The sequence below is a fragment of the Puma concolor genome, chromosome A2 (genome assembly GCF_028749965.1).
Source record: "Puma concolor isolate L17-30 chromosome A2, mPumCon1.1.hap2, whole genome shotgun sequence".
Lineage (NCBI taxonomy): Eukaryota > Metazoa > Chordata > Mammalia > Carnivora > Felidae > Puma > Puma concolor.
This window is the reverse complement of record NC_141668.1, coordinates 12,780,831-12,804,511: the sequence shown is the minus strand read 5'-3', so window position 1 is coordinate 12,804,511 and position 23,681 is coordinate 12,780,831. Positions and strand designations below refer to the sequence as shown.

General features: G+C 48.1%; 1 protein-coding gene across 1 annotated transcript; it reads right to left on the bottom strand.

The window, feature by feature from the left end:
* Positions 1-122: 122 nt before the first annotated feature.
* KEL (Kell metallo-endopeptidase (Kell blood group)) lies at positions 123-19,270 on the bottom strand. The gene is made up of 18 exons (XM_086680839.1): positions 18,953-19,270; positions 18,517-18,679; positions 18,060-18,236; positions 16,482-16,606; positions 15,993-16,139; positions 12,908-12,970; positions 12,613-12,808; positions 12,229-12,448; positions 10,999-11,128; positions 4,948-5,058; positions 3,679-3,777; positions 3,366-3,443; positions 2,825-2,925; positions 2,528-2,638; positions 2,318-2,385; positions 1,936-2,105; positions 1,491-1,586; positions 123-410 (listed from the first exon to the last, which is right to left on the bottom strand). The coding sequence occupies exons 1-18, from the start codon at positions 19,085-19,087 to the stop codon at positions 249-251; spliced, it is 2,352 nt and encodes a 783-aa protein (XP_086536965.1). The 5' UTR covers positions 19,088-19,270; the 3' UTR covers positions 123-248.
* Positions 19,271-23,681: the final 4,411 nt, after the last annotated feature.

Below are 23,681 nucleotides of genomic sequence, written 5' to 3'. Positions count from 1 at the left end.
ACTGACCTTTAGACCCATTGGTTTCTTCGCTTTTCTTGTGTCTACAGAATTCTCTTGGCATTTTCTCCTCTTATCTTCTCTGACTTCTAGGCATAGAACATATTAGGAAAGAGTCATTAATGGACAGTCAGAAGCCAAGTGCCAGCTTTTATTTTTGGAAGGGAAAGGGAAAGGAGATAGCGTCTGATTCCATGGATGGGGCAGGGAGGTGTTGTTACATCTAAGTTGGAGTCTCTGTGGTAGCCAGGTTACCAGAGCTGGCAGCGTTTGGAGGGGTTCATGAGGGCACCACGCGGACAGTGGAAGTGTCTGGCAAAGGCTTGCGTGTTGCTGAGGGGCCCATGTACTCGAAGCATGGGAGGGCTGTGAGGATCCTGGGGTTCCCAGGTGCTGGGCTCCCTACACATCACCTGTGGAGAAAGAGAGGTCCATGCAGGGTAAGGAGAAGAGCAGAATAGTAGGGTCCATCAGGGTCAGGAGGACAAGGCAGACCTGGTGCCAATGTAGTGACTAGGGACAGCAGACAGAGATGAGAGCAGAGATAGGGCCACACATTTGTATGTAATTTATTGTTTTATAAGTTTATTTATTTATTTTGATAGAGAGAAAGAACGTGACAGGGGCAGAGAGAGAGATGGAGAGAGAGAATCCCAAGCAGGCTCCACACTGTCTAGTGCAGAACCCGATGTGGGGCTCGAACTCACAAACTGCAAGATCATGACCTAAGCTGAAGTCTGATGCTTAACCAACTGAGGTACCTAGATGCCCCTGTAGGTCATTTATCTGGTAGGATGTGTGTGAGGGAGGGCATGGGCTGTGTAATCAGATCATTCGTAAGTGACTGAAAGGTGGGGAGGTGGAGTTTACTGTAAAAACTCCGTGAGGGAGTCTTTTTTATTTTTATTTTTTAGAGAGGATGAGGGAGAGAGAGAGAGAGAGAGAGAGAGAGAGAGAGAGAATCTTAAGCAGGCTCTGTGCTGGGTCTCAATCTCATGACCCTGGGATCATGACCAGAGCTGAAATCAAGAGTCAGACACTCAACTGACTGAACCACCCAAGCGCCCTGAGGGGTCTTTAAGTATACTGAGGAACTGGGGACAGTGTCTGTTGAGGGAGCATGTGGTACTCATGTGAGGACCTGGGGGGGTGAGGTCTCCAACAAGGAATATGGTCTATAGACAGTCTGTCGAAGGTTCGTTTTTTAGGAGAAATGAAAGAAGAAAAAGTTGGGCTCATCTCAGAGAGGGATTTGGCAGTAGAATTTTTTTCTGTTTTTGAAGAGGGTGATGAGTTTGGTAGAAGAATTTATAGAAATATGAAAAGATGGTCCCAAGGAGCATGTATGAAAAGATGACAGCGGGGACATCTGTGGCAGAGGGTTGGGGCTGTTTGGGGGAAGGTGTTTCAGGGAGGCACCCCTCTTCAAGCATTGCCAATAAGGTACTTATCTGACATGGAGCGAGCTGCGGAGGGAGGTGGCCGCTGCCTACCTGGGCATAGCTTCGGAAGAAGAGCTGTAGAGGGTTGAGGTCCAGGTTGGGCAGGATAGTCTCTCCGTAGTACCCTAACAGCCTCCTGCTGTACGCCTGGATATGGGGGTGGGATGGCAAGTAACCCTTAGACTCTAGACCCATGGCCACTTAGAAGTCTGATGCCCCACCCACAATGCCGAAAACCAGTTCACGGCCCTTTTGCCCAAGTTTCACAGACACACTGGTCTGAGCCAGGAAAAAAAATGTACTTGTGAGATCTATAGATAACCTAGAAAAGAGGGATCTGTGGGGTCAGAGGGGGATTCCCAGACTGCCATCTGCTCAGTGAGGGTGTGAAGGGCAGGAGGCTTTACAGCTATGTTTGCACAAGGGATGGTAGAAGGAAAAACCTGTGAAGACAGAATGACTCTCAATAGATCCTGGCCCTTGGGATTGGAGTTACCTGCAGTGCAATGGCCAGCCCCCCGATGTCCGCGGCATTCTCCAGTAGTGTCCAAGAGCCATTGAAGGAGAGTCCGCTGGGTAATGGAATGGATTGGTAGTGGCGTTTCAGGCAAAGCAGCGCCCCCTGTCGGGCATGGGTGTCACAGGCTGGGCAGCCCCCAGGGCGTACTGTTGAAAATGGGGCAAGGGAAAGGAATGGTGAGATATGGAGTAAGGATGAGGACCAGGGGGTACCACAGACTGGGCTAGCCCCCCAAAGCATTGCTAAAGATTCTTAACTGTGCCACCTGGAGCCCTCCCTTTCTCTTCCTTTGGCCTCGTTTAGGGCCTTCACCTGGATTCCCAATGGTCCCACCTCCCAATGGCCCACTGTTACCCACACAGCTGGGAGAAGATGTGCAGCAGCTCATGGGCCATAATGCTGCCAGCAGCGCCAAAGTTCACGGCTCTGGGAAAACAAAGGTTTATCTTACTCCGAGAGTCCTTCAAAGTTTTTGACCCCAGTTGGCCAACCATGAATCCTATACATCATAATGTCTGTCCATCGCCCTTGGGAAATCCCCTGCCCACCCTCATAGAACGGCCCCTACCTGGGGTAGCCAGGGTGGAAGAATGGAGGTTGGAGGAGTCCGGCTGGGAAGACCACCACATGGTCAGATATTGAATAGTAAGCACTGACCCCCCAGGTGGACACCTGCCACCTATGGGAAGAGCACGTATGAACACCAGCTCTGTCACGTATGGCCCTGCCCACCAGACATATGGGAGGCCCCACCCTCCCAACTACTGTCACCGTTCCTTTTCCCTCAGGCCCCCAGCTTTGTTTCCTGCTAATCTTGAATAGGCATTTCTGGGATGCAGTGTCTATGTCTCCCTTGCTCCTATACCTGTGCTGGGGGAAAGACTGCAAGAAGTTCTGGACAATTCTAGCTCGGAGAGATCGGACACAGCTCAGGAAGGACTGCAGGTAGCTGGGTCCAAGCTGTATCTGGGAGGAGGCAGGAGGTGACTCGGATACACAGAGACAAATACGGATGCACACTGATATATGCCGATGGGTACATCTGAACACAGACAGTAAGCCCCAACATACAGACATCCGCAGTACAGTAGAAAGCAGCACAATGACACCACGTCGATGCAGACAGGCTTCACATGAATCAGCGCACAGATAAACACACTCGGGCAAGTCCCAAGAATGTATGCGTGCATGTGTGCACACACACTTATTGTGACCTGAAAAGGTTCCTTTCTTTTGCTGGCAAGACCCACAGTGTGGATATTCACCCATAAAACCCAGCCAACACCAGGGCAAGGAAGGGGTCAGTTAGGATAGCCCAGGGCAAACAGATTGTCTGCCATTTGGGCGAGTCAGAAGGTGAGGAGAAGCTGAGGACTAATGAGGAGCTGGCAAGGGCAGGGACCCACATCGTTGTATTCCTCCCTGGCCAGTGATGGCTTCAGGGCCCATTCTGGGCCCCCCATCTTCACCTGCAGTTGGGTGACCTGAGGAGAGACACAAAAGGTAGAAGAAACCTAGCTCCCCAAGTCTATCGAAGGGAATTTCTTGTGTTCACTGCCCCGGTCCCACCTTTTATATTGTCACCAGGATGTGTATATGGCATACTGGTGTTTACATTGCCATGTGTTCTTGTGCCTTTGCATTGTCTTTCTGTCACTGTGATCTCTGGGCCCAAAACTCAATTCCACCCTTACTTCTGTCTCTCACTCCTGGACTTACCCTATCCTGGGCCTCTTTCCGGGTCTTCTCATCCATCCAGGGAACCCTCCTGAGGCGAGTGATGAGGGTGTCCTTGATTGCAGTGAATAGTTCCATGGCCTGTGTAGGGGCCCGGATAGAGACACAGGATCAGGGTCAGCCTTGGTCTGGGTTCCTGCCCCCTGGGCCTCTAGGAAGGGCCTTGGCCCCAGGGAGCTACCAGAGAAGGGGGAAGAACTCCAAAGAGAAAGCAGAAAGTAATATTTACTAGGTGACTGGAAACCCAGGGCACAGAGATCTGTGGAGACAGAAAGGAGGTACCAAGAACATAAAGGGAAGGTGGGAGCTGGTCAGTCCTGAGGGTCGATAGGGGAGACAGTTCCTTTCCGTGGGGAGATCTCAGCCTGCCAGGGGAGGGAGATGCTGTCCTTACCCTTGGCCAACAATCCACTCAGAAAACAAAGGAAGAGGACCATCATTCCCTTCTCTGTTCTTGAGAACCCTTGTCCTCACACTCTTTTTATTAAGGCATGCATTTCCTCTCTCCATCTTTCTGGGCTCTTCAGCTTTCCAACAAGCTGAAGTTTTCCCAGCTTCACAACTGACTGTGTAGTTACTGCTTTCCCAGCCATCTACCATCTTATTTGTATCCTTTCTTGATAGAGGAAAATGGATGACAATATTTGAAGCCTGAATTCAAATCCTGACTCTACTTTTTGGTAGTTGTGTGACCTTGGACAAGTTATCTAACCTCTCTGTGCTTCAGTTCTCTCTTCTCTAACGTTAGGATAATACTAGCAATTAAAGTAGTTCATGCCAAGTGCTAACAAAAGTGTTAGCCACATAGTAGGCACGCAAAGACTACTCAGTACTCATTTACTTGCACTTCTTAAGATGATATCATTCCATTCTCATACCATTTCCTGTGTTGGTAAAAAATCATAGATAAACAGGGAGTAGCCATAGAGGCCACGGAGTTCAATTTTCTCATTTTATGGTTGAAGAAGCATAAGAGCAGGGAAGTTGGGAAACTTACCCAAATTCGTGCATGTTGTATACACTTGTGTCTCATAGCAAAACTAGGCAAACCCTAGGGACACAGCATGGCCTAGCCTCCTTTGGCATCCCTCTCATAGTTCACTCTTTCTCTCTGTGACTGGCTGACACCCCCACCCTCCGCCACCCCCAACCATGCAGACCATCAAGAAGGGCACAGTGATTAGAATTAGGACAGAATGGTTGGGTGGGAAGGGGTAGAGAGACATGGGCTGGGGAAGAGCCCTCACATACAGCACTTTGGGTTTTCGGACTGAAGGCCTCATGAATAAACAAGGCTGCCAGGGTAGGCTCGAAGAAGGTTCCTGTCTCCTCTACGCACTTCATCCATCGAGGGCTGGTGGGCTGCAGAGACAAAACTCGAATGAATGGCTCCTGTCAAGGGTTCTTTCTCATCCATCTCTCCAGGTCAATCTTGTCTAGATCTTGACCCCCAGAGGATACTCTCTTTCCTGTTCTTTCTGGGTTTGTCCCACTTTACTTCATTTTCCCTTTTGGTGATACACGTGGGCTATTGCTGCTTTGTAAAAAGGGGTTTATGTCTTCCAGGATTAGTCTCGTGAGCCTGGATTGGGCAAATCATCCTTATTTATTGACTATTGAATTGAACGCAAGTCCTCTCTGAGGTGGTATTCTGGAGAACAGAAAGGCTCCTGGATAGGAGAGGACTACATACCAAACCTCTTACCATAGAAGGTCTGTTGGCCACTCCATCCCCACCCGCCACATGCACCACACTGGTAGCCCAGCCAAGGCAGCCACGCTTCCATGTTTCTTTATCTAAAATGGAAACTGGAGAAGGTAATTCTTCTCTTCTTTTCTGCCCCTCTCCCTGCCTCTCCAAATGGTTACCGTGGATCATATGATAGGACCTTGTCTTATAAAGAAGAAAACGGTCAGAGTGAAAACGGGTTTTAGACCCCATACTCTTTGGTAGGAGAAGGGGACAAAAGAAAAGACTAAACATGAATTCAGAGAGCTAAGAAACTTTGGATGAAATCAGGGAAAATAGTATGAGATGAGGGACATTATCAACTTCAAAGGCAGAAAGATGGTTAGACAAAAACTCAGTAGAGTCTTGGGCAACTGGGGTGTTTTTAGCACAGGGACAGAAAAAATAAGCAACATAAGAGAGAGATGCTTGGTGGAGGGAGGGGGGGGGATGTTTGTAGTGGGCTTGGATGGCTTTGAGGAGCTGACCATGAAGGGGGCCCAGAGATGACACAAGACAAACAGAGAAACATGCCCAAGGGGCTTAGGGTGAGAGCACCAGCCTGGGGGAGAGCTGAGCTGGGACTTTGAAAACACAGCTAACATGCCAGTTTGGGTTAAGTGGGATGAAGTCACAAGACTCCATTCCTGTAACTTATTTACTCTTCACAGATCTCCTCACAGGGAAGATGGTTAGGCTGCTACCATGCTTTCTGGTGCCAAAATTAGAGAGAGAGTTTGTGGGGCTTCCCACAAGAGAGGAAACAGAAATGGAAGACCAGTATTGTTGTCACAGTATTGTTGTCACTCCTGGGCCTCTGCCTGTTAGGACATTTACCATTTTGGAGGCTGCTCCAGACCTGGTTGCCCACATTTTTTGTTCTTGTCCCCTCACTGTGAGGTCTGTTAAGGACTTCTCCTCTTGTGAGGATAAGGAGTCAGATGCTTTCTATTGTGTATTAGTGGCAGCTCTAAAACACAACTGTGAAAAGCAAAGATGAAGTGAAAGGAAACATGGATCTGATGGCCATGACTGGGTCAAGGGCAGGATCTGCGGGCCACCTTCAGTGTCTGTCCATCTCCCACAGCCCTCCTGACAAAGGGCTTGGATTGGAGACTGCCTTTCATCAGGCTGTTGGTGTGGGAGGTAGGCTCTACCGCTGGAGCAGCAGCAAATGCATCAACCTTCAGCTTGGTAGTGTGATCTGCCTGCCCTTTTCACACCTCCTGGTTCTTGAGCTGTTTCCTGATCCCTTCTGCTAATGCCCACCCATTTCTCCAAAAGCTTTTGCCTCTTCCATGCCTGTGCTCATAGCTTGGGCCACAGCAGACTCTGACCTGGTTCCTGGAGAACACAGATGCCACCTCAGACTACCCATTGCTAACTCCTGTGAAACTCTGAGATTCTTTTCATCACTGTTGTGCTGGGTCACATCTCCCATGAGCAGGAAAATGACTTCCAGAATCTCTAAATAAATGTCGGTCTCAGGGATGGAGGTTGACAGGTTAAATATTCATCTACTGGGGGTTATGAGTATCCACGCTGTCTCTCAAGACATGGAATGACACAGCATACCATATGTATTAAAAATATATGAGACAAAGAGAAATATAGGGAACAATCATTGCCATAATATAAAAAAATGAAAGAAATACTTCAGATCCAAGATATTGACACCCAGTAGATTAATTTTAGGGAACAAAAGAAAAGTTGCAGATATAAGCTTAGAACCATAAGTAATAACACTTTAAGAAATAACAGAAATCAGAAAAAATTCCAGGAGTCTGGAGGAAACAAAAATGTTCTTAAGTTGCCATAGAGGGAAAGAGATTTTGGAGATTACAGGCCAGCCAGGAATCCTTAATGCTAATTTCTAAAGGAAATTCTAGAATGAGTCATTGGACTGATCATTTTTGAATATTTGGAAAATAGTATGTAACTACTAAGGGATTTCTGGGGATCACTGAGGACAAATAATGCCAAAATAATAACAATTTTTCTGGTTCAAAGCTTCATCAAACCAGGATAAGCTAAGAGAGCCGGAGTCATGAACTTAGGTAGGGGCCATGTGGTGATGTAACTGAGAAGCAGCCAGCATCAGGCCCATGGGGCATGGAGGGGCCAGGGCAACGGGTACAGCACAGCCGGGCTGAAGAGAGCTGCACCACTCAGCCCCAGTCACTTGTGACCCCTGGAGAAGCCTAGTCTGGTGCTGCTCAAGCTTCCCATGTACCACACACACACACACACACACACACACACACACACACACACACACACACAAATGCTGGAAATGTGACTATCAACACACCATCTCCTAATTTTTGACTTCTGTTGATTAACCAAAAGTTTGTAAAAAGCTTTAAGGCCAAGAAAACACATGTATTGGCCAGATTCATCCTCAAGGAGCTACCAAATACTACCTCTGAACAGAGAATTCAGCATTTACCAAATGTGGGTTATTAACTTAAACCCCTGCACTTCAGCTACTCAAACTGTCACCATGAGAGTACTACCTGTTCTACCTCCCTGGCAGCACCGCTCAGGAGATCAGGTGAAGCAACACATCAAAATCATTCTGTAAATCTTAATGTACTCCCTCACTGTGTTAGCACTGGTTTCATGGAGGCTTTTAGTAAAACCGCAAATTGAGTCCTTGTGAATTAGATGGAGAACTCTGTGTTGGAAGATAGTGTAATTTGTGTGGCTTCATAACTGGCTGAACCATAAAGAAACATTAACCATAAAGAAACTCTCCAAGTCCGCATGAGTTTGCCTGACCCACTCGTACACACTCCCCACCTAGCACGCCATGTCTCTGGAGTGTTTCTCCATAACACTAATCACGCCCTAATATATTTTATTCACTTAGTTTATTGTCTTTCTTCCTTCATCAGTGCATAAGTGTCTGAGGGCAGGGACCTCTGTCTTTTGTTCATGTGGTGGTCTGAGCTGATAGCTCAGAACCCAACTCAGGGCTCAAACCCACGAACCACAAGATCAAGACCTGGGCCAAAGTCAGACACTCAACTGACTGAGCCACCCAGGCACCCCACCAGAAAACCCTTTAAACTCTCTAGGCAACTGCCTCTGTCCCACCTCCTGCATGGAGATCCACCACTGCCATTCAAAACCTCCCTCATGTGTCCCTCTTGGGAACTCTGAGCATTTGTTGTGTAAGCCACAGTCTTTGGGGAACGCAGCTACACCCATTCATTCACTCCACGTGCAGCTGCTGTTGTGCTACAAGGACAGGGCTGGGTGGTTGCAACACAGACTGTAATGGGCCACAAAACCAAAAGTATTTACTATCTTGACCTTTGTAGAAAGAATTCTCAAACTCATTTTCTGCTTTCCTACCCACTCATTCTTCAATCCTGCATAGTATGTGATTAACAACATGTCCTGATGAACAGGACTGATCTGTTTTGAAACCTGTTCCTTCACTTATGAGCTGTGTGGTCTGGGGAAAGTCACTTGCCCTTTCTGAGGACCTCGGAGTGTTTCTGGAGAATTAAATAAAATCATCCACGTTAAGTGTTCCATGCAGTGCCTGATACACAGTAACCCTCATATCAACTGTTATTCTATTTGTTGGTAGAACTTGACTCAATTTTCAAGCCCAAGGACAACTATAAATCCTAATGGGTATAATGAGGATGGACACAATAGATATAACAGATGTATAGAAGTATACAAAAGATGGCGGCTTCAGCAATTTATAAGACTTTCCTGTCCTTTAAATGTGGTTTCAATATTGGCCCATTTACGTCCTTCAAGAAGTGCCATCAGACCATGGTTCTGGGATTGACAGGAAGCTATTGGTTGACAGGGATTTTGTAGCAATGTTAACTAAGAGGAGCTGGAGCCCTGTCAGCCTCATCCGTGTCAAGAGAAAGGCTGGGCAGAAGCTTCTTGGGCACTTACCAACCTGAGAAAAGTCCCAAAAAGGAGTGTTTTACTGTTGGTTTGTTTGTTTGTTTGTTTGTTTGTTTGTTTGTTTGTTTCTTAGCCAAAGGATTAAGCACACAGACCCTGGAGCCAGACTGCCAGAATTCAAATCCTAGATCTACCAACTTACTAGGTGTAATACCTTGAGCAAGTTCCTTAGCTTTTGTGCCTCAATTTCCCTGTCATAAAACAGGAATAAAATGATGTGCCTGCCTCACAGGATTCTTCTGAGGATTAATTCAGTTCATATCTATCTAAAGGGTTTAGAAAAATGTCTCACTCCTGGAGCGTCTGGATGGCTTAGTCGGTTAAGCATCTGAATCTGGATTTTGTCTCTGGTCATGATCTCATGGGTCGTGAGTTCGAGCCCCAGTGAGTTCAAGCCCCATGTCAGGCTCTTCACTGACAGCAAGGAGCCTGCTTGGAATTCTCGCTCTCCCTCTCTCTTTGCCCCTCCCCCCCCCAAATAAATAAACATTAAAAAAAGAACTTTGGGGTGCCTGGGTCGGTTAAATTTCCCATTCTTGGTTTTGGCTCAGGTCATGATCTCATGGTTCATGAGTTCAAGCCCTGTGTCAGGCTCTGTGCTGGCAGTGCAGAGCTTGCTTGGGTTTCTCTCTCCCTTCCTCCCTCCCTCACTCTCTGCCCCTCCCCTCCTCATGTTCTCTCTTTATCTCTCTCAAAATAAATAAATAAAATTTTAAATCATTAAAAAATTTGATTTAATTTAATTTGAAAAGGAACCTATTAAAAAAAAGAAAAGTGTCTCACTCCCGATACTCAATAACTACATGCCAGTCCCTGTGCACCCATTTACCCTCTTTGAATTCCAAGGGTATTTCAAGTTGTCAAAGCAGTGAGTTTCTCCAAGACACAGAAATGGTCCACAAATTATGAAGGAAAAAAAAACCGTGCTTTTCAAGACTACACTGAGGTTAGTACTCAGGTTGGAGCATATCTAACGTTCTAGATACCTTCACTTGCATCTGGATGTGTCCGACCTAGGATTTCAAAGTTCTTGGTAAAGGAGTGTCTCCACATCTTATGCAACACAGGAGACTTTGGTTAGTGTGTTTGGCACAGAACTACCACCTCAGATATATCAGGCTCTGCACTGTGAAGCCCATGCTATGACCCCACAGATCCCACTGGATGTCAGAGATGAACTCTTTGGGAAGCACCCTTGAACATCAAACACTGGAAGCACCTAAACAGAGGAGAAGCCACTTGCTGGTCATGTCTTGCATCCCAACAAATCCCAAGCTTTAAAACCATGTCCTTAAATCACAGAGTTCTGGATAACTAACTAGGCAAATAGTTTAAAGGTCATTGAAAGGAAAAGCAATTGCTGATAATTTTAAAGTTTTATATTTAAACTTTAATATTCAGCAAAAGGCTGTAAACGTAGCCAGATGTGTGCCAAAAGTTCTGGTACCTGGCATCTCAGTTCTCAACATAACCACTGTATGCACAGCCTGTCTGCTTCTATGGAAAATCCAGACATTGAATGGCATCTGCCCCCATGCCCTCTCCATGGGAGAGATACACCAACAATTATCCCTCAAAATGACAGATGCTCCAATAGCCCCCAATCTGGGAAAATTCCTCCCTTCTCTCCTCACCATGGGTGGTCGTTGGGTCAGCTCCCGCAGTTTCTGGATCAGTGATCTGCGTGCCTCCTGGAACTTACTGTCCAGGGCTGGAGAGAGGGTCCCCACCAGCCCCAAGATCATGTGGCTCTGCAGAAAGTCTCTGTGGAGGGAAAAGAGACCCACACATACACTCAGGGCTCTCGAGGTGCCTCAAGAACAGCCTGCCCTTGTGTAGTCACCTGGATATTCCTGAAGGAAGCCCCTTCTCTTCTGTATCTATAGAAAATAGTGGCTTGACCTTTGAACAAGTCAAGAAGAGCTTTTCTTGGTGTGAGTTGGAAAATGGTCATAGAAGGAACTAGATGCAGAAGTGACTTCTCAAATTGCAGGGAGTGAAGCGTCTGGGCTAGATTAAGACTAGACTTAAAAAATGTAACAAAACAGATTCATCTACTTCCCCAACCAAGAAATCTCAGCTCACCTTAAGATGTATCTTCTAAGCACAGCAAAGCTGGGACCTGAGACCTTCCTCTGCCCTGCTGTCAACTCTCACCAGGTCTGATTTATAGCTTTACATAAACCTGCTCACACCCACAAGAATGGTCCTTCACTTCCTTAAAAAGAATCTCTAGATGCTGCTGCCACTGAGGTACTATGAAGAAGGGCCCTGAGCCCAAGTCCCTGGAAGGAAGCCCCTGTCTTCAGGCAGTGGCCATGTAGTTACTGGGGATGGCAGACAGCCCAACAGAGTCTCACATGCAAGGGCCTCTGGATCCTCTCACAGCTGAGAAATGGCCTCTCCCCCAGCCCTCCCCCAAGAGAACCCCCAGCCTTCACCTCCTCCATCCACTGGCCCCATGGGCCTCCACCTCCTACCCCTACCTCCTAGCTGCTGACAAGACATGCATGCCTGAGCTGTCCCTAGTGACTGGCCTTCCAGCATCTCCTATAGCTTAGAGGCTCTTCAAAGACTGGGTTCTACTCCCAACAAACCCAGGTGCTGGGCACATGAATGCCTCATTTCATGTGTGTTTTCCCTTCCCTGTGCCCCTCAAGCCTCCCATGCTTCCTGTTGCCTCCATTTTCTCTTGGGCCATTCACCCCAACACTTCTCTGCCCTCACATACCCGTGGATCCCTTCCATCTTCCTGGGAAGACCTTACCAGCATGCAGTTTCCACAATCTCCTTTGTCCCTGAGGCCTCCAGGTCCTCGGACTCTTCATCGCCCTCATACTCCCCCAGTCCCACCTGAGGCAAACCTGTATTTCAACAGCTGCTCTTCCACCAGCTGAGACATGTTTTTCAAATACTCCAGGTCATGGACTACGAGGAGCTGGGAGGGTCTCAGGGACATTGGCGTGAATGTCGCTTGCAAGCAGGACAACCAGTCGATGGCAGGGGCCATTTCCTTAGAGGAGGGACACAAGGCTGAGGGGGACAGAAAAGGAGGAGAGGAGGCAGGAGAGGGGGGTCCTCTCCCTCAGGGTTTGAGAGGGGATGGGGAAGGGGATGGTTGGGGAAAGGGATGGGCCTGGGAAAGTTAGGGATGGAAAGGAATTAAGGAATGAGGAGAAAGGATTTCAGGAGATCCAGAAAGTTTAGGAGAGAAACCCTCCTGCCCATCCTCCTCCAGTCCCTGGTTCAAGGCACCTGCAGTTGGTCAATAGTGACCAGCTGAAAGAGCTTCTCCTGTGCCTGCTGCTGCTCCAGGGGCCTCAGAAACTGAAACAGCTGTGAGGTAATGGAGATGGACAGGAAGGCATGTTGTTGCACCTTGTCTGGGTCTCCTCCTAGCAAGGCTCCCAGCCGACTCAGATAAGCCAGGTATTCCCGCACAATCTGGGGGAGGGGCAACATCAGTCACAGCCACCAGAGGCCCCAGCCTTTCCCTGAGCATCAGAGGTCAGGGCCTGACCTTTGTCCATGGAGGCATCTTACCTGAGCATAGATCTTCTGTTCCTGCTCTTGCTTGAGGGGAAGATCAAACTCTGGCTGGTCTATCTGGACACAAGAGATACTGGAGAGAAGTAGGGAGCGTGGAGGGAGGAGAGGACAGGTGTGGGAGGATGGGGAAGGTGCTACAGGAGACAGCTTCAGGACACAGAGAAGGTGTGAGAGAAGACAGCAAGAGAGGGAGGGATTGGGGTCGGGGACAAGGGGGGAAAGGATACTCTTTATATTATACAGACACGGAAAATGTGAGGACCAGTTTTGGGGTGCTTGTCAAGGGAGAAGCCCACTAATCCGTGTCCTGAAGGGGGCCAGCCCCTGTGCTGGGTCCAAGTCCAGGGTTAAGGGAGGGGGAAACCATCTCAGGTGCAAAATTTAAGAGGTACTGAAAACAGTAATGAAGATCAATGTCTTAACCGATATTTTTCAAATAAAAATCAAAGCTAAAATCCATGCTGACTAAAATAGCAAAACTTTGTTCATCACAGATTTTTTTTTCTGAAAATCTAGACTGTATCTTTTATCCATTTTGAAGAAAAATTATAGATTTTTTTTAAGTCTGCAATAAAATTTTGGTCCATTTTAGGGGGAAAGGACCTCTTTTCCAAAAAATCCACAATTAACAAAAATTTGATATTTTTTGATCATCACAGGTTTTTGCATTGGCTTTAAAAAAATTTTTTTTATTATGAAATTTATTGTCAAATTGGTTTCCATACAACACCCGGTGCTCATCCCAATAGGTGCCCTCCTCAGTACCCCTCACCCACCCACCCCTCCCTCCCACCCCCCATAAACCCTCAGTTTGTTCTCAGTTTTTAGGAGTCTCTTATGTTTTGGCTCCCTCCCTCTCTAACCTTTTTTTTTTTAATTTTTAAAAATATTTATTTTGGTTACTGTTTTTGGTAGCCTCTTTGATTTTGTACATAGGTGAGTGGCTCACTTACCTCACCTGCCTGCCCCACCTTAGTCCTGGCATGTCCTTGATTCTGTTCTGATCTTTGCTCCCAAACTATGCCTTTTTCTACTCCAACTTCAATATCCCACCCGCTCCTCGGACTGTATACTTTCCCCATCTTCAAAAATCTTTCGCTTGGCTCCTTTGTCACATTTTATGTCCACACTTTGAAGAACTAAAAGTCATCCATGACCCTTTCTTGCTCCAACTTTCTTGCCTTCCTCTTAAATGCTGTACAATCTGTCCATTTCCAAAATGTTTTCAATACTCTCTTCTAGAAGGTTCTCAATGGTATTATCGTTTATTTTCTGAGATCAGAAATCTCTGGAATCCATGATGATCCTTCCCTGCTGAATCACTCCTCCCCTGTCCTCTGTGGCACAGCCATGCTGGTCTCATACCCCCTCCCTGCCCCCAGGCCCCTTGGTGGGGTACTCCCTCTGAAGTCCATCCTCAGAGTCCATCCAGTCTCCAGTTGATGGTAACTGCCCTCTTCCTACTCACACAACATCAAAACTGTGGAAAACTAATTTTCCAACTTTTCCATTTTCTGCATTTACATTCAACCAGTTGCCAAGTCCTTTAGAAGCACCATGGACCATTACCACTGAGATGAAGCTGCCTAAATCTTCATTCCTGGCCTTTCCTTTCAAGTTCTACCACAATCATCTTAAACTGCTCCAAATTGCTCACCTAGATTCCTCAACCACTCCAGGTTGACCTACAAAATCGCTCCCTCTGCTTACACTCAATGCATAGCCATATTTTTTCCCCCAAAGTCAGAAGCAATCACCTCCATCTGACTTCTTAGGCCAGGAATAATCAGGCCCAACCTCATGTCTTCAGCCTTACTCTTCTCTTATCTCCCACTGCACCTCACCCCTACCCCAAATCCTCTGTTCAATAAACCAGCCTTCTCATTGACCCCACAGAAGAGTCATACCATTCCAGCCTTAGCTCAGGACTTTCCGAAAGTCCTTTTCATGCCCTTAACTTCACCTTCACCTGCGTGATTCACCATGTTTCAAGGCTCAGCTCACGTTCTCCCCTCTCTGAGCCATTCCTTAACTATTTCAGATCTTAGGTACTCCCTAAAGACCACATCGGAAGCTCCTGAACATACCCTTTAGAGCTGAATTTTAGAGTGTCTCATACTGATTAACAGCTTTTCTTGTATATTCATCCCCATATAATTTTGTGGAATTTTTGAGGGCAGGGGCCAAATAGATGGCATTGCATTATCTACAACAATACCGATGCCTTCAACATTTTTATTTATTTACTTGCTCAACAAACATCTTCCATGGGCCTCTAGATGCCTGGCCCTGTGCTAGGTCCTGAGGAACAGAGGTGAGTAAGGTACGGTCCTGTTCTTAAGGGGCTCACAGTCTTTAACACGGTCTTCAGTGATGAGAGCTTGGGAAGCTGGGAGGACAGAGGGGTCTACCTAACACATAGCTAGGGTGTCAGTGAAGAATTCCTGGAAGAGATAATAATCAAACCCCAAATTTGAAAAACATGTAAGAGTTTTCCAGGCTGAGTGTGGGAATAGCGTTGGGGAGTAGTGTTGCAAGCAAAGAGAAACGTGGATGAAAAGCACTGAGGAAAATTCTTGAAGCTAGAAGTGACAGAGCATGGCTTGAGGTTTAAGGGGGACAAGGGATGTGGCAGGAGATAAAACTGGAGACTGAGGGGTTAAGAGCTAGATCCTGACGACCTGGACCTGGCGAAGCCACTGGAGGCATTTAGACAGAGACAATAGCATAATTAGCTCTTGGTTTAGAAAGGTCCCTCTAGCAAAACTCAAGAGTAGATAAGAGGAGGACAATACTGGAGATGAGGGGGCTAATTAAAAGGCTGTTGGGGGGGGGTGATCCAGATAAGCAGTCAGGAAGATAGGAACTAGTTCAATCTTCACAGGACTGGCTCTCCTGCTCCCTTCTCTGATCTCACCTAGTATCCCTGACTGTCACATTGATAATTTTCCCTCAAGATAAATATCTTATCTATGTTGCCCATTTGTCCTATCTGTCCAGCCCGCAACCTTCCTCTAGGAGATGCTAGGCTAGAAGTTGAGGCAGGCCCGGTCCTGCTGTGTGCTGGTGCGCCCCTCACCTGAATGACTGGCGTGTGTGGAAGGGTAGGATGAGGTCGCAGGTAGGCTCTGAAGAATGGGAAATAACCATACTGACTCATCAGAAGGCTCAGGGTTCGGTTAAAGTCTAAGGAAGTCCAATTACCGGAGATTCGCCAGCCTCCAAGCTGGGAAGCAGAGAGACAGGGCTCAGCAGTGGGGGATGGCCTGGGAGACCTGTCCCGCCCACCCCTCCCCTTCCTGAGCCAGCTGCTACTTCCTGACTGCTACTCTGGGTGCTTGGAGCCCTCCAGGGCTGGCTCCGTCTCTATCCTTCTTTCTCTGCCCTCACCCAGGGTCCTCATGCTTCCAGAGGGTACTGCCATTTCTATCTCCCTCCTGGAACTTGGAGATGCCTAGGAAAGAGACACCCCCCTCCCTTTCTAAAAAAAAGGGGGGGAAGGGCAGCCCTGAGCATGCATGGGTCCCACGTGTTATGTATCTAGAAACCTTACTGCCCTGGGTCTCACCTCCTCAATGACTTGTCTGAGGGGGGCAGCCCCTTCGGCTTCGATGGCACCTGTGTCCACACAGGAGCTGTAGAACTGGAAAGCTTTGTCCTCCCCAGTGCCCAGGTGCCGGGAACCTGGCTTTTCTAGAAAGGAAGCATAGGAGAATTAGAGGAGAAAAGCCAAGCAGGGAAGGTGGGACAGAAGGGGAAGACTCCCAGGGAAATGGAAAGAAGGGGGGAAATACGGGGTTAAGGACAGGTCAGAAGGTGGGAGGGCTGGGTCAGCTCGATGGGAGAGTGAGGGCAGGGAGGAAGACAGAGGGGAACAAAGGAGACACGAAAGAGAAATGGGGAGGAAAAGACACAGGAGAAAAGGAAGAGATGGGAGCACGTAGCAACACCTATGGGTCCAAATGGAAGGCAGGACGGAGATGAGTAAAGAAATTAGAAACATTTGGCAACCAGAGAACTTTGGGGGACTGGAGACAGGAAAACTCATCCAGACAGGTTTAGCAAGAAGAAACAAGGTCCAGACCCTGGCTGGTGACCCAGGAAACACACACACACACACACACACACACACACGGCAGTAACCCTCATGCCTGTGCATTGCAATCACCTACCCTGTGGCACCTCCCACCCACTCAGTCACCATACCTTTCACTCTGTAGTGAGCAACAGTTTTTATCCTAAACATACATTTTCTTTTCATATCTTGGCCTTAACTGGAAGCATGGCCCCTCCAGAGAATGCCTGCCTGCAGTTCTTTTGTCCATCAAAAAGAGGGCAGAGGGACACATTCACTCCTCCCAAATTCCAGTGAATCCCGTCACATGTCCTGGGCTCCCTTACACTGGAAATGTGTGCCTATCATACCTGTTCTTGTTCCCTTTCCTCACACCCTCACACCATCCTCCAACTTCCTGGGGCCCACTTCCAACCTCCCAGATGGCCTCGGTTGCTCCCTCAGAGATGAACTCAATTCTTCCGTCTTCTCCACAGTCACTGCCTACAGGCGACTTCTGCGCCCCCAGGGCTTTAGGTTGGCCCTCTCCTCTTCCGGCAAGCCCTCTGTGGCTGGATCCATTCCCTGGCACACAGCCAGATGCCTCCCCTTCTCGCCGCGTGGCCCCGTCCTCCCAGCCAGCCCCAGCACCCCACTTCTTCCCCTAGAGCTTGCACACCAGCATCTGAGGGAGGCGGTGGGGAAGTGACTGCAGGGAGAGGCTAACAGTGACCCCAGCAATAGGAGGCAGGCGGGGCTGGGGGCAACCGACACACCTGGACTTTAGTGCGGCAGGTGCTGAGTGCCATTGGCATGGGAGGTCCCAGGCTCGGGAGAGAAATGGAAGATTTAGGCGCAGCAACAGAGAAGGGGCAGATCGGTGAAATGTGGGGAGCTTGAAGAGAGGACAGTAGTCATGGGCAAGTGGCAAAGGAAAGATGAAGACAGAGACAGAGAGGAGAAGGGAGGAGGTACTGAGACGGAGCAGCAAACCAGCAGCTGTGCCACAAACCACACAGGTTTGGGACAGCAAGATAGTTCTAGGCTCAGAGCCACCCACTTGCAGAGACGCTTCCACCCAGCGAGCCTCACCCAGTATTTTCCGAAGTCTCCTCTTGTTCTCCTCTGCAAGAGCCTGAAAAGAGCTCTTGGTGCCTTGGGCGTCTCCACAGGCAAAGCTGAAGAAGTCGGTGCAGGGGGCCACACTGGTGTTCCCAGAGGCCAGGTAACGAGCCTGAAGATCATGACACTCGGGCGTCCTGCAGGGCCCTGCCAGGTGGTGGGGGCGGGGGGAGCTCAGAGCTGGGAGAGGGAGAGAGAAAGGGCCAGGGGTCCCCCGAGGTGCTGGGCAAAGGACAGCCTGGTGGGGAAAAGGGAAGGGCCCCCCAGGAGAAGGACAGGGCCTGACTGAGCCCAGCGGGGCCAGATTGGGAGGGAGAGGGCGAGAGGGTGAGGCAGGAGGGGAGGTGAACGAGTCAGTGGGCACAAAGCCACAGAGGCCCTGATGAGGAGGGCTGGCTCGGTTGGGGGATTCCAGGATCGTGCTCACTAGGGCCACAGCTCCGCAAGATGTAGACCAAAAGCACAGAAGAACCAAGGAGCAGACTGAAAAGCAGGCCAGCCGCTAGCACCCGCCGGACCATGAACCCCGCCGTTATGTGGCGTTCCTGTGGCCACTCTACTTGAGATACTGGAGATCGCTGTGCAGGGAACTAGGAAGTGGAAAGCCACAAGAGAGAGGGGGTTGGCAGAGAGGGGTGGGGGAGAGAGGGAGAGAGGGGAAAGAAAGAGAAAGTTAGTGCCAGGGCCCCCTCATAGAGAGATGATTCTCCTCATTCTCCCTAAACCCAACCCGTTTTGGACCCCTGGAAGATGCACAAACATGCTAAGGACCAGGCAGACTGTGAGGGGTGAGAGTCTGTGGGATGTTAGAGCTGGAAGGGAGGTCACACGTCTGCCCCGCAAAGGTCAGGGACCGCACTTACCTCCTGCCTTAAGAAAGGCCCCCTTCCCCATGCCCGGCTCATTCCCCCCGGCCGGGTTCTTCCCCACTCTGGTCTCCACCCTCTTGAACTGAGGAGGAGAGAAGGGAGAGAAGCTGGGTCAGGAAGGGGGTGCATTAAAGAGAGTTATATCAGGTCTATCAGGTGGTTTTGACGCTTCCCTTCACGCGCCCGCTATCATCCCAGGGCAGTGTTCCTAGACCGGCTTCAGGACAGCCCCTCCCCTGGATGCACCCCGACTTTTCTCCCCCTCCTGACACCTCCCTTTCCTTTCCCGTTTCTGCTCTCCAAGCCTCGCATTTCCTCCTCTCCCGTGGGGCAGGGCACTCACACACAGTGGCCATCCACCCCCACCCTAGGCACCTGACCCCAGAGGGGAACAGTTTTCTCTAGGGGACTTGCCGTCTGTCAGTCCTCTCTGGCTCCCAGAATCCTTCCTGGTTCTGCTCTAGGTGCTGAATCTGAGAAGTGGGGTTCAGGAAATGGCCTCCCTCCTACCGCCCCCCCCAGTTCCTCTGTACTGGAGAAGGGGAACTTCTGCCACTTGACCCTCCTGTCCCCATATACCCATGCTATTGGCCTCTGGGTGGAGTCTGTTTATCAGTCCAGAGACACCCAGACCTCTCCTCCTCCTTTATCTCAGACTCTCAGGGGAGGCAAAGGGAGGGAGTCTTCACTTCTCAAGTAATTTTGCCCTTGGGTGGCTCTTCTTGTCCTGCTTTGTGCCTTTGCTCATGGAGCTTCTTTATTTCTGGAATATTCTTTCTTCCCTTCTTTCTTCTCTGATTGAAATCTTCCGGATCCTTCAATTCTCACGTAAATGCCGCCTTCCCCCAGGAACTCTCACAGCTCGGAGTCCATTCCCCCTGCTCCTGGGAATGCTCAATGGCTCTCAGGGTGTCATAACCCTGCTGTTTGCAGGCAGAGCAGAGCAGTGCAAAGAAAATCCAACAAACCAGGAGACCCAGATGAGCTAATTATTAGCCCTGTGATAATAAATAAGCCATTTAAACTCTCAGGCAGGTAAGAAAGTTTCATCATCTAGAAAATGAGTCTAATGTTTGCCTTGCCCCTGCCCTGGGGTCTGATACCTTCTACAAAAGAAGGAGGCATTACCATGCCTTTTATTCAGCACTCTCTTCCACAGGAGGTTCTTCCTCACCTCCCTAGTGATGGCAAATCTTTAGTGGCCGGGACAGTGTCCCTTTTTCTTTCATGTCCACTTGAGATGCTTTATAAATATTTGTAGGAATGACTTGCGTTCCAAGCCAGAAATTCTCCTTCCCACACCACACTGAGGTCTCACCTGGGGTCCCAGTGAGCACGTTTCTGAGAGAAGGCATTTCACGTCTGTCCCTTGTCTTCCTGTCCCAGGCAAAATAGGACAGTCACACTCAAGACCCATCGGCAGTGTTTCCTGACACTGTGCTATGGTGGCTTTGTCGGGATGGAGGCAAGGACGGGTCCATGGTTGGTGAAGAAGAACAAAGGTCACATGCCTATGGAGGCCATACTATGGGGTATCATGAAAGTCATGAAGAAAAGTCAGGGCTCTTCAAAAGGAGGAACTGAAGTCTTCTGGGGAGGAGTTTCACATGATGAACCTAGTAGCTGTGAAAAGCTGGTGTGGTACTGGATCTGGATTGCTTAGATGAAAAACAAGAGACACAGTGGTACTTTGGTGGTGCAGGGGTGATGAGGGAAGGCTTGGTCCAATGTAAATACTTGGAAGGAAAAATCTTTTTTTTTTTTCAACGTTTTTATTTATTTATGGGACAGACAGAGACAGAGCATGAACGGGGGAGGGGCAGAGAGAGAGGGAGACACAGAATCGGAAACAGGCTCCAGGCTCCGAGCCATCAGCCCAGAGTTGGAAGGAAAAATCTTATGGGAGGAAATAAAGTCATGGAAACTGATAGAGTCAGGGAGGAGACAGCGAGTGTAAGTAACAGTCACAGATGAGCTGCGTAGTTTATTTCTGGATGACAAGGAGCACGGTGATGGCGGTGGCAGAAAGTGGGACCTTGGTTAAGGGTGGCTGTAGGAATCACCTTGACACCAAAATGATGATTCGGGATTTTAGAGGTTTTCGGTCTGTTTGCATACAAATCAACTGTGCCTTGTCTGTTACCTCCCCTTCCCCCAGATACTCAGCCTTGAACTTCTAGCTCCCTCCCCACTCCTTTTGTACCAGTGGAGCCCTCTGGGATGATGTTTCTCTAGGAAAATGGTAATGGGGGCAATTCAGGTTAGATAAGAGCTGGTTAAGGCACAGGTGTGCTGTGTTACATCAGTGACTGCGAACATCCACTGAGGCCTGGACTTAGTGTCTCTCTGTCCTGGATAAGCTGAGTCAGTCATGGACCTGCGGCAACACGGGTGCTGTCCGCCCTGCCCGCCTTGCCGCCTCTGTTCTGGGAGCTGCCTCAGAAGCACAACCCCTTTATCTCCCTCGTCCCACTGTGCAGGGAGTCATTACCACCGCCACCACCACCGGCCCGGAGCCCCACACACCAGTGCAGCCATCATCATTAGCCGTAAGCACCGAGAGAGCCCCAGCTAGCAACCACAGGCTCGCACGGCAGCCAGACACTGCCTCCTGGTCTCTTTCACTGTTCCATCCGGTCTACTTGAATTCCAGGATCTTTTATTTGATACCAGAATAATATTAACTAGTAATAACAGTAGCAATAGTATCTTAATTTTTACTGAGCACTTCCTATGTGCCAGGACTCCAATAAAAATGCTTTGCTTATGTACATATTTTCCATTCAGTCTTCAATTCTATGAGGGCGATGAGAACTGTTCTCCCCATTCTACAGATGAGAAGACAGATGCATGAAGTGCAGTACACTTGCCCCAAGTTATAAAGTCAGCAATCATCAGAGCTGAGAACTGAAGGAAAGCCTTCTGAGACCCTCAGTCATTAAGTTTCTCAGACTACTGAGACCCTCAGTCATTAAGTTTCTATTTTTCAAAGCCTCTTCCTTGGAAGAATCTTTTGTCTAAACTCTTTCAACTACCCTTTACTATGATCTTGTTATGACTGCCTTGGGGGCTGTTACTCCCCAGACTCTCAAACATCCATTTCATGTTTTGAAGATCATGTCTTTATTGTTGTCCATAACCAGCCAACATGGACAGTGCTTAAAGCATCAAAATTAAGGACGGGACATTTATCTACACTCTCAAGGATGTATGTCAGTGACAGTTTACCTCTCAGATCACTTGATTTCAGTGATAACAACGAAGAAGCTTCTTCCTAAGGAGCAATAAATCCCATCTTGGATGACCCAGAGTAAGCTTCTATGTCATAGACAATGCTGAGGAGACTGACCAGAGGGGGAAAAACCAGATCATTGGTCAATTGGGGGCATTCTAATTGCTTTTTCAAAGGAAGCCATATTGAAAGTTGCAGATTACCTCTGGGAAGAAAAACTTATGTTTTTGAAACACTTTAAGTGACAAGTCTAGATGGAATGCTTTTAATATTTCAATTTCCATATATACTTTTTCTTTTATAGATACAAGACTAGAATACATAAGGCCTGTTTAATTAAATTAGCAAATTAATGGGGGCACCTAGGTGGCTCAGTCGGTTAAGCCTCCAACTTTGGCTCAGGTCATGATCTCGCAGTTCGGGACTTTGAGTCCCACATCAGGCTCTGTGCTGACAGTGCAGAGCCTGCTTGGGATTCTCTCTCTCTCCCTTTCTCCTTCTCTCTGCTCCTCCCTCATCTATAAGTGTATGCCTGCATGTGTGCTCTCTCTCGAAAGAAAAATAAAAACTTTTTTAAAAATTAGCAAATTAATAAAAAATATGGATTGGTGGTGAACATGGCAAAAACTTGAAAGTAATGCCCCGAAGACTGAAGTTTGAAATGTGTACATGTCAACAATGTCTCAAAAGGAAGATCCTTGTCCTTAATTTTTTAGTATTCTTTCATGCCACCTTCTCTTCTCTCTATATGTGTAGTAAATCATCACCTTAAACTTACACAATGCTGTATGTCAATTATATCCCAAGAGCATCCTTACCAAGAATGGCCATCCTTACCATGGTGGGTAAACACCATCAAATGTGCCACATGCCCAAATAGAACAAAAAGGTAGAGGAAGAACAAATTTTCTGCTTTTGCTTGATCTGGGATATCTGGGATATCCTGCCCTTGGACACTGCTGTTCCTGCTTCACAGGTCTTTGGACCAAAAGCACAGTCTGTAAAAGGAAGAAATAACAAGTTGGACTTCATCAAAATTAATAGTTTTTGCTGTGCAGGGCATCTGGGTGGCTCAGTCAGTTGGGCATCCGACTTCGGCTCAGGTCATGATCTCAGGGTTTGTGAATTCGAGCCCCACTTTGGGCTCTGTGCTGACAGCTCAGAGCCTGGAGCATGCTTCAGATTCTGGGTCTCCTTTGCTCTCTGCCCCTCCCCCATTTGCTCTCTGTCTCTGTCTCTTTCTCTCTCTCAAAAATAAACATTAAAAGAATTTTTGTAAATGTTTGCTGTTTGAAAAATCATGTTAAGAGGATGAAAAGACAGACTAAGACTGGGAAAAAATACTTGCAAACTACATATCCAACAAAAGACTAGTATCTGGAACATACATTTTTAAAAACCTCTCAAAACTCCACATTTAAAAGACAAACAATCCACTTAGAATGTGGGCAGCAGACATTAAGAGGTATTTCTCCAAAATGGATATAAAGA

Bases quoted from the DNA above. Each gene is read 5' to 3' on its own strand.
- KEL (XM_086680839.1), bottom strand. From the start codon at position 19,087: ATGCACCCCCTTCCTGACCCAGCTTCTCTCCCTTCTCTCCTCCTCAGT. The intron at 11,129-12,228 runs GTTTGCCTCAGG...TTCCCTCCACAG, and splicing joins GAGCAGCTGTTGAAATACAG to AGACTTTCTGCAGAGCCACA. The intron at 1,587-1,935 runs GTAACTCCAATC...CCCCATATCCAG, and splicing joins GGCTGGCCATTGCACTGCAG to GCGTACAGCAGGAGGCTGTT.